General features: G+C 57.7%; 1 protein-coding gene across 1 annotated transcript in view; it reads left to right on the top strand.

Annotated features, from left to right (window-relative positions):
- The window catches only part of MAPKAPK3 (MAPK activated protein kinase 3), a 33,561-nt gene extending 30,313 nt beyond the window's left edge, over positions 1 to 3,248 (top strand). The window contains exons 9-11 of the mRNA XM_075547433.1: positions 784 to 869; positions 1,119 to 1,199; positions 1,794 to 3,248. Of these exons, the coding sequence (XP_075403548.1) occupies positions 784 to 869; positions 1,119 to 1,199; positions 1,794 to 1,949 (323 nt within the window). The 3' untranslated portion in view covers positions 1,950 to 3,248. The remainder of the gene's footprint in view (positions 1 to 783; positions 870 to 1,118; positions 1,200 to 1,793) is intronic.
- Positions 3,249 to 10,540: the final 7,292 nt, after the last annotated feature.

The following is a 10,540-nucleotide window of genomic DNA, read 5'->3' on the forward strand; positions in this document are numbered from 1 at the left end:
CGGGCTCACCGTTTCTGGGGGTCAGGAATCTGGGAGCAGCATGGCGGGGAGGTTCTGAATCACAGCCTCTGGGGAGGTTTTCATCACCGGAAGGTTTGATCAGGGATGGAGGGTTCCCTGCCAAGGCCGCTCACTCACAGCCCAGTAGGAGACCAGGGAGCCATGTCATTTCTTTTTCTTTTATTTTTTAACATTTTATTAGGAGATCATACAACTCTTATCACAATCCATACATATACATATATCAATTGTATAAAGCACATCTGTACATTCCCTGCCCTATTCAGGAGCCATGTCATTTCTGCACACAATACAATACCTTTACCACCATGGAGTCGGTGTGACTAGGTGCCCCCTGTGGGTGTGCTCACCATGGAGTCAGTTTGACTCACGGCACCCCTTGCGGGTTTCCAAGAGTGTAACTGTTCAGAGGAGTAGAAAGCCGGGTCTCCCATGGAGGTGTTGGTGGTTTTGAACTGCTGACCATGAACCTAACCCTAATGTTAAATGGGTGGGATTGTACAGAGGTCTGGACACCAGAAGGTGGGGTCTCTGGGGACCATAATGGAGGCTGGTGGGCACCTCTGTCTTGACCCCTGACAGCCAGTCTATGGCCACATCCCACCCCAGCCCTGGGTCCTTTTCTATCTCTGCCGAAGCTTGTCCTCACTCACTCACAGCTGCTCAGTGTTGTGTTGGTGTAGGACGGGCGGCCGTGAGGCGAGGTACACTGTGGGGAGGGTGGGGAACCTCACCTTTCCCTCTTCTCCCTCGCCTCCCCAGCCAAGCAGCTGATCCGCCTTCTGCTGAAGACAGACCCCACCGAGAGGCTGACCATCGCCCAGTTCATGAACCACCCCTGGATCAATGTGAGCAGGGGCGGGGCTTCCAGGGCACTGCTGCCGAGACCTGCAGGATTGGGCATGGGGCCAGAATGTGCACACAGGTGTAGAGGTGCCCCAGATACAGCCTGGCTCCCCCACACCCCTAGTGGTACTCCTTCACCTCCCCGAGCCTCAGTTTCCTCTCTGAGACCAGGAGGGGGTGGGGGTGGAAGAAGCACCCATGCGGTCGCTGGTGCTCCCAGTTCTGACTCTGGGACCGGGGGCTCTTTGCAGCAGCTGATGGTGGTGCCACAGACCCCACTGCACACAGCCCGCGTGCTGCAGGAGGACAAGGACCACTGGGACGAGGTCAAGGTGGGTGGCCCTGCCCCAGTCTCCCCACCGGAAAGAGAGTGCAAGGCACTGGCTGTCCAGTGCTTGGGCCTTTGGTCTCTGCCCACACCCAGAGCACAGGGTATTTGTGACTGCCCAGCACCCAGTCACAGCTCTCTGAGTCACAAGGTTATACTGCCCCGGCAGGGTTCACACCCCCAGTGATGGGGGTCTGTGAAGAGGCTTAGACCCCCCAGCTTGGGCCACAGACCCTCTTCCCACCAACACATGGGAGGGTAGTTACCTGGGCTCAGGCTCAGCAGGGGCTGGATTTGGGCACATGGGGCAGCTGCTCAGGCCCCAGTGCCACAAATACCCAGACCGATGGCATCTCTGTGTCCCAGCCCCACTCACTGTGTGGCCCCAGGTCACTCTCCTCCATGTACTATGTGCCCCCCCACAAAAGACTGTCAGGAAGATCATGTGAGGCCCAGGGCACAGCCCAGAGCTGGGCACACGGCGGGCGGGTACCTGGACAGTGCAGGCTGCTGTCAGTCACTGGTGCCGTTGGGGAGCCACCCCAGTGATGGGAGGGGGACGGTTACATGCTGATCTGAGCCCCCTGTGGGTCCCCAGGAGGAGATGACCAGTGCTCTGGCTACGATGCGGGTGGACTATGACCAGGTGAAGATCAAGGACCTGAAGACCTCCAACAACCGGCTCCTCAACAAGCGGCGGAAAAAGCAGGCAGGCAGTGGCACCTCTGCCTCCCAGGGGTGCAGCAACCAGTAGACCTGGCTGGCCAGCCCAGCGCGGGGCAGACGGAGCATAGAGGCACGGGCTTGGAGCGCCACGGTTCTTCTTCTAACAAAGGATTGTTTCTACGTGTTTTCATTTTCCGTGTGGAACTTCAGACTGTGGGTCCCTGCTCCAGCCTCAATCCAGACCTCTGGAAGGACCAGAACCTTGAGGCCAGGAGCCCCTGCTGCCATTGCAGGGCCTTTGGCTGGAGTGACCTTGGTGGCACCTTGGCTCTGTCCCACCCTGGGACATGGCCTCAGCCTGCAAGGTCACTGGGAGTTGTGGCTTGGCCCCTTTATTACATGGAGACCTCCTCCCCCAGGGTGGGCAGACCTGCCTGGCCTTGGGAAAAGCATCCGGCTACTGGTTGCCATGGGCACCAGGGATGGTGCTGCTGTCTCTGAATGCTGAGTGATAGGAAGAGGGAGGGGGAAGGGACAACCAGGGCTCCGCCTCTGCCTTCTTGGGAGGCTAACGTTTCCCACTAGGTTGCCCCTCCTAGTCTCATCCCGCTGCAGACTCCCTGGGGCTCCAGGCTGCCTGCCTCCTTTAGTGGTCCAGCCTCACCCTGCTGTAACCACTCCCAGAGACCTCCTCCCACGGGGTCCCTGGGCCTTGCCATTGTGCCACTATCCCCTGCCTATGGGATAGTCCCTCATCTCAGCTAAGAATGGGGTCTGGGGGAGGGCGCTTAACCTTTCTCTACTTGGAAAATACCACTGTGACAGAAGCCAGGATGGGCTCTCGTGTGCCCACACCTGCCAGGCAAGTCCCTCTGGGCATCTGCATGTGAGGGCCCATCCTTCATCCTGCCCTGGCAGGGGCAGGCAGGGCTGCCTCTTAGTGCACATTTGTGGGTACACTTAGTATGGGGGACAGACCGGAGGTGCTGAGACCTTGGCTGGGGTGGGGGTATGGGGGCAGAGTTACTTTTCACAACAGGAAGAGTTTGATGTGTCCTGGTTTCTCACACATCATAAGTGCCTTAGGGGCAGCAGGAAGAGGCTCTCCTTTAATCAGGGGTCTCTCACTGCTGTCTAGGTCTCCTGAGCCCGGGAGGGGCTGCTTAGTGATGCTCAGGTCTGGGCCCCTGGCTTCGGCCCGAGGTGCCTGTGGCTTCACCTGGCCCACCTTTCCCAGGGCAGCTTTGCAGATGAAGTGCCTAAGGTGGGCCTAACAAGTGCCTGAGGCCAGCCCGTGCCTCCCGGCCCTCTCTCCCCAGGTCACACCAGACAGGATGGCACTGCTGGGCTTCCTCTCTGGATAGTAATAAACACCATTCGGGCCTTCCCCTCTGGCTCCTGGGTTTCTCTTTGGATGGGTGAGTAGGCAACCCTGTCCGCCCAAGGGCACTGCTCACACCCATGGTGATTTCACTTGGGCCGGAGCGAGCCCTCTGCCACGGGCCTGGTCAGTCTGGCTTCTGCAGCAGCGTGGCAAGGTCAGGGGAGCTGCAGGACGGCAGTGCAGCATGCCCTGAGCTCCGTGCCACCCCCGTGCCCTGTGTGTGTGAGGCACCCACCCCCGGGACCGTGTGCACCAGCGTCTGCCCACAGCGGCCGCCCCCAGCTGCGTGCCAGCCTGCTGAAGGGCGGGCGGAGTGCCTGCTGCAGCAGCGCGGAGGAGCTATTTTCAGGACTTGCCAGATTTCATTTGGCAGCCAGAATGTCGGGGAGGGGAGGGGGCGGGCCGCTGGGAGACTGTCTTTTGATGACTCTAGCAACAGAGCCCCCTCAGCCCTCGGGGATGCTCGCAGGCAGCCTCGAGGTGCCCCCCTCCCTTGGTATTTTTCCCCAGCTCTTCTCTTGAAACCTCCCTGTCTTCCAAGAGCTCTGGCAACCAGGACGCTCCCTCCTCCACAACCTCCTCTGGAGCTCCAGGGGTGGGGGTGCTTGCCAAGAGGGTAGCAGGTAGGGGACAGGCGAGCACCCTGAAGTGTTCTGCTGCTCCCAAATCAGTGCCCCTGGGCTGGGACTTCTTGGGCTCAGCATCCTCGGCTGTGAAATGGGGGTAGTCAGAGTGCCGGCCAGATGAGGTGTGTGTGGAGTACTTAGTTGGTATTTGGTATATGCTCATGCACAGAGCCCAGTAGTACCCCCTTGCACTCCCTCCCCCCCTTAGCTATCAAGAAGAAGTACCTAGACTGGTCCCAGGGAAAAGCAACTGAGCTCCAAATCTACCTCTGGGACTTCCCCACGCATGGGGTCTTACTCCCCTGGATCTGCCCTCCAGAGCACATCACTTGGGCTTCCTGGCGTCTCGGGCCCAGGGGCTCAGGAGCTACCAGATGAATTCTGGCGACCCCTTGGGGCCTGCCATTGCCGCTGACAACCTTTCTTGAATATGTGCTTTACACAGATGCAGAGGCAGAGCTAGTCTGTCACACCACAGGTTACTGAGTCACAGGCAAATCCCCTTATTTGGTCACCAATCCCCCCACTGTGGCTTAGGCCCCATGCTGGGATGCTGGGTGCCAGGGGGTAGCAGTGAAAGCTTCAGTCAGGGGCCTCACCTCAGGGAGTTTACTCTTATGAGGGGGAAGGGCAAAGCGAGATGCCAACACGTGCTTAGCCATGACCTTGAGGTGGTCTGGGAGGGAAGGGCATGGGGGAAGGAGGGACGCGGACGCCAAAGGGAGAATAGACACAACCTCACAGCGTAGCTGAGGGCGGCACTCTACTCCGTGACAGTGGGCTTGTTTTGGTTTCTACTGGCCGGCAAGTGTCTGGCAGGGATTCATCTGCCCTCCAGGTACTGCTCGTCTGTGTGGTTCTCTATGGTTGACCTGAATCTTCCACCCTTATCAGCCTTCGCCACGTGCAAGCCTGTGGCTGCAGCAGCCCCAGCTGCGAGGGCATCTGCAGCCATGTCTGCATGCCAGTCCCAGGGAAGAGTTCTGATTGGCTAACCCAGGGAAGAGTTCTGATTGGCCAACCCAGGGAAGGGTTGATTGGCTAACCCAGGGAAGGGTTCTGATTGGTTAACCAAAGGAAGGGTTCTGATTGGTCAGACTTGGCCTGTTGCTGTTGCAAGACTGTAAGGGGATGGGGAAGAGGGAGCGCTTCTCTTCTGCGGCTGGGATAACAGAGGGCAGCAAAGGCAATTGTAGAGGTGAGGATGGAAAGATTGACCTCTTCGTCTTCATGTCTGCTCGGCTGCTTCTAAGAGCTCCTAAAGACCTTGGCCTTGAGACAAGCCCCCCTCAGGGCCTGGTCCCCCTGCCCTCTGGAATCAAGTGCCGTTCTCCCTAGCCTGGCCAGGAGATTGGATGCTTGGCCAAGTCACACTCTTGCCGGTCTCAGTGTGGCTGTCTGTGGAATGGGAGCAAGGCCTTGACCCACGGCTGGGATCCCGTGGGCTAAGCCATGTGGCCGCACCTTCACCGCCGGCCCAGGAGCACTGGCATGTCTGCAGTGCCGGCCAGTGTGTGTGTGTGTGGGGTGGGGTTAGGGGTGGGGGGTGGACGTGGGGGGTGGTGGAAGGCGGTGCACAGAACCCATCCCTGAGCGGCTTACGTCCCAGTGCCCCAACGGGGCTCCTCTCGGTCCGGGTTGCCCTGCGGACCTGGTGCTGGCCAACGTTCAGCAAGCCGGCTCATTCATATTCCACACCAGCCCCTCCGCTCGAAACTCCCTGGAAGGCATGGGGGGAGGAGGGGTGGACGTCTTGGCGCCTGGCTGTCTTAGACTGAGCCTTTGCTTCCCTGGAACCCGCCAAGCCCAGCAGGATCAGGTTCGTTGCCACCCTGTAGACCCGTGGAGGGTCTAACAGGCAGGGAGAAAGCTGGGGCTTTCCTTTCTGGCTCTGGGTACTGGGTGGGATGAACTTGTTCAGTTCAGAGCTAGGAGCTTCTGCTTAGAGGATGCCTTGGGCATGATGTTTCCCCGCTGTGAGACCCCCATCCAGCCAATACACCATTGCTAATCAGGGCTGAGACGGTGCCAGCCTTCTGAGTGGGCATGGGGCCACCGCTGGTCGGTCTGAAGGAATGTTCCGTGGTCTCAGGCAGATCCAGCGCCTCCCTGGACCTGTGAAATGGGAGTCCTCCTGACCATGTTGGGGCAGACTGGAGCAGAGAAGTGGGGAGAGGCAGCCAAGCCCAAAGACCTTGGTCACCAATGAGACCCAAAGGTCTGTTAGGTGGGATTAAGGGCTCTCTAGCACTGTCTCTTCAGTTCTTGACGCCATTTCCCCTGACTGGATGTAGAGTGGGGGCTCTCAGAGGCTGAGCGGGCAGAGGGCAGGTTAATTGGGGTGTGGAGCCACCTGCTGGTCACTTGAGTGAGTATTCAGTGGACACCTACTGCGTGTCAGAGTTGAAGGGAGCTGTGGTCCTGCCTGTGGTGAGGGCAGGAGGAGGGGAGCAGTCCCCAACATTATCATAACCAACGGCCGCACTTACAGTGCGCCTGCTTGCTGCATGCCGGGACTGTGCCCCTCACATTCCCATTGTACAGCTGGACAAACAGACCGACCCTCGTAGGTTAGAAGGAAAAACTGCTGCTGGCTGGGGGCTGCCCTAAAGGGGCCTCAGAGGCAGTGACACAGGAAAGGCATACCTGGATGGACAAGGCATCCCGGCTGGCAGGTGCAGGTGCGAATGGAAAACAAGACTCTTCTGGGCAAGACGAGGCCAGCGGCAAGATGTCTCTCCTATCCGGCTGCAGCGGCCCTGGGCATGAAGCAGACCCTCCCTCTGCTCTTGACCTTCAGCTGTGTTCACAGCAAGCCAGCCAGGGAGCAGTCACCCCTGCAACCTGGCAGGGATTCTCCAGGCAGGAATGAGGTAGGTCTCTCAGACACACCCTAAGGTGCGGGGTGGGGGGACCTCCCCAGTCTAGCCTCCTCAGGGCGGGAACCTCGACTCAGGGACCGTGTCTCCCCACTGGAGCTCTGAGGTTGAATGGAGGCCCGTAACGCCAAAACCAAACCAAACCAAACTCACCCTGACTCTTTAGGACAGAATAGAATTGCCCCTGTGGGTTTCCCGAGACTCTAATTCTTTATGGGAGTAGAAAGCTCCATCTTTCTCCCTTGGAGTGGCTGGTGGTTTCGAACGATGGTTAGCCTAACTACCAGAGGGTGGATTGAAGAAAAGCCAGCTGGCTCCTTCGCTGTGGACCTGGCCTGCCCCACTTGCTCCTGGAGTCCCTAGAACAGATGACAAGCACTCAGTACCATCGGGTTCTGATCTCCAGTTCCGGATCAGACTCAACTCACAGGCTCCCTCTTTTCCATTTGTATTCTCCCGTATGCCGCCCTCCTGGGCAGGGGCTGTGCCCACACTGCACACAAAGGCCCCCAGGCTCCAGTGGCACCAAGTAGATCAAGTGTCCAGGTTCGTACATGAGGGCCAGGTGCAGGCACGGAGCTCCAGCTCCCCGTAACAGGGCAAACTCTCCCAACCCCATCAGCCCTTGCAGTAATCTGGCCCGGATCTGCCCCTGCCCTGCTCTTCTGATCTTCCGAGCAGGCAGTGCTCTTGGGGACAACCTCCCAGGCTCTCTGGTTTCTGAGTGCTGGCCAGGAGTGTCGGGCCCATCTCAGGGTGATTTCAAGTCCGGACACTTCTCTGTGGCTGAGACGGAAGTTAGCCCCTCCCAGCTGTGCTCTGTGAATTTGGTAGCTCCCTTACCCTCTCTGAGCCCGGCTTCTTTACCAGGACACGTGGAAGGCAATGCTTCCCCCTTGGACAGTGAGGCTTCACAGCTCCATGCCATGGTCCCTTCCCACAGGAGTCCGTGGGCAGAAACATGGTGGTGTGCAGGGCAGGGTTGAACCACAGGTTCAAGGCCGTCAGGAAGGAGGTCACCTTTCTGGGAGACTCTGCAGGCTAGTGGAACTGCCTACCTGCTCTCTTTCTCTCTGAAGACCCCTTCCAGCCCAGGGTGCACCGGGCTGGGGAAGACAGGTGAGGTGGAAGCTCCACTCAGTGACAACCAAGCAGGTCTGGGAACTCCGCTGCCCAGGGAACTGGGCACAGCACCATCTGGGGGAAGGGAGGAGCTGGCCTACTGTGTCCAGGTCTCCCCGGTGGCTGGCCGAAGGAGCCAAGCAGACAGGACACCTTCAACGGCAGCACCCTTAGCCAAAGTGGAATGAGAGGAGGGGATTCCTCAGCTGAGTGAGTGACTATAACAGGAGCAAGCTGAAGGGTGCCAGAACCAGAAGCAGAGGGATCAGTAAGCACCCAGTGGCCGTGGGGATGGAAAGATCTCAGACTATTACAGCAGCAAAAGTGAGAGGCATGGGCCCCGGGAGAGTTGGTCTATCCAGTACCCAGGACAGGGTGCTCTTGGGGCTGCCGTTCTCTGGGCTTTGCCACCAGATGACCCCAAACGGAGTCTGGCCCAGGTCTTGGGCTGACTCGGCGAGGTGTGGGGCAGCTCTCACCTAGCCCTTGATCTCCAGATGGAAGGAACATCAGCTTTGCTCGAGATAGCTTTAGTAGCTAATCGTTGGCCATAAATTGAACCCACTAAAGCATGGATGTAAAGCTCACGGGGGCTGTTAACACCAACAGAACCAGTGCCCCATGTATGCTCCCACACTGAGAAGATGCAATAAGATATAACTCACTCCCCTGAGGTAGATTCTGTGGTGATAAGACCTTGCCCTCTGGGCCCACGAGGGCAGGAGACTGCTCCTCTGAGAGGCTCCTGTAAGTGTGTGTTGTTCTGAGCAGCGAGACGTGGTGGTGTGGGCAGGACACCCTGGGATGGGCGTGAGCCATCCAGGAGGAGTGCTGGAGTGCCGGCTGGTTCCTTAGAGCAAGTTCTCCAGGGAGTCCATTGTGACCCCCAGAGAGGCTACCTAGAGAGGGCCACAGTGCAGTGGGTGGGAAGGGACCCAGAGAGGAACGGGCAGCCAGGCTGACGTGAACTGTGTGTCCACCACATGCCACCCGATTCTGCCTTCGTGGAGGAAGGTGGTCTAATCAGCTGACGTGTCCACGGCCCAGTGGAGATTAATAGCTGGTGCTGTGGCAAAAAGAAAGCTGTCTGGAGGTGGCCCCACATGTCTGGATCGAGGTTCCTGGTGTTTTCTCCTCTGCGGTATTCCATTACCTGGATGAAGAAGTGACATCTCTAGGGCTTGCGCCCTCTCTTCTCCTGTGGATCCTGTCCTGAACTGTCTGAACTCACCTTCCCAGGATGGGAAGGGATCCAGTGGACACAGACAGGGTCCAGTTACGGCCTTATGAGCGGAACTGGGTGACTGGTCCTGCATAGAACCCAAGCAGGTCAGAGCTGGAAAACGCTTTACCCCATTGACGAGGGGAAGCAAAAAGGTATTGCTATAAAGTCATAAAAATAATTAAGGAACAAAATCTAAAAAGGTGGAACTATCATCTCACGACACTTCCTCCACCTGGGTCTAGACCAGCAGTTCTCAACCTGTGGGTCGAGACCCCTTTGGTGCAACTTTCTTGCACCCCCACCCCCAGTATGTATTCATTCCCCCAAAGCTCTTCATAATTAACTCCAAGGACTGGCCTGCATCCTTCAAGAGACTCCATCACAACCACCCCTTTGGGATCTCAAAACCCAGTCACTGTGAACTTCTGAGCTGATTTGAAATTAAAGAGCTTAGCAGATGCCCCAGAAGCCACTGCTTGGCTCGAAACCTTGCTCTCCGGATCCTATTGGTGAATCCTAAACTCACCCCTGGTTACGACTTACCCTGTCAAACCGTCCCCCTTAGCTCTGGCTTTGCTTGGGGGACCGAGGGGAGATCAGCTCTGGAGCTGGCCACCCCCCACAACACCTTAGGTGCCCATTGAACGGAAAGCTTGCAGAGGTCAAGGGGTTCACTTACAGTGAAAAAAGGGGAGCCATTTGAGATCCCAACTCTGGTGGCTGCCACACAGATAGGAATTTTATGGTCTCTCCCCCGCCCCCCCCCCCCCCATCGTTTCTGAGTTTCAGCCATGGGTTCCTCGCTGGTCGAGGCTGCCGCCTTCCCTCCCTTGACTCAGCTTTGACATCTTCCTGAAAATGCTCGATTCATCTAAGACTGCGGTGCTATGTGGGGCCGCACTCCCGTAAACTTGTGTAAGCTTCAATGATTTGGGAAGATGTCTACTTGAGTTTTGATAAGATTTTTATATTAGCTCTGGCCTTTTCCTCTCCCCCAGCCCCCCCCGGCACCCCCCCCCCCCATACACACCTTCTTTTGAAGGCCCCCTATTGAGACGGAGACAGGCATGTCATTGTCCCCCATCACAGAGACAGGCTGGAAACACGTTTTGTTTAGAGTGCACCTGTGCATGCGTCGCCTGGAGCTCTGCCAGTAGTGACACACTCCAGCTCACCCTCGGGATGTCCACTTAAGAATTGAGAAAACTAACTTACAAGTTAGCCTCTTGACCCAGCCTGTGGCCACAGCGGCAGCCTCTCTGCTGGCTTCCCTGCCTCTCTTTCCCTGGGTTCCCACAGGGTCTCCTTCCAGGTCCTCCTGGCTTGCTCTCTCCTTCGCCTTCTGTGGAGCAGGCTTCCATTTTTGCTTATTCCTGAAGGGGATTTTAATGGAGACTGGTCCTGGGGGCCTCTGTGGCTCATACTTAGATCTCTGGGTTTCCT

Source organism: Tenrec ecaudatus, chromosome 4 (assembly GCF_050624435.1).
Source record: "Tenrec ecaudatus isolate mTenEca1 chromosome 4, mTenEca1.hap1, whole genome shotgun sequence".
NCBI classification, from domain to species: Eukaryota; Metazoa; Chordata; class Mammalia; order Afrosoricida; family Tenrecidae; genus Tenrec; species Tenrec ecaudatus.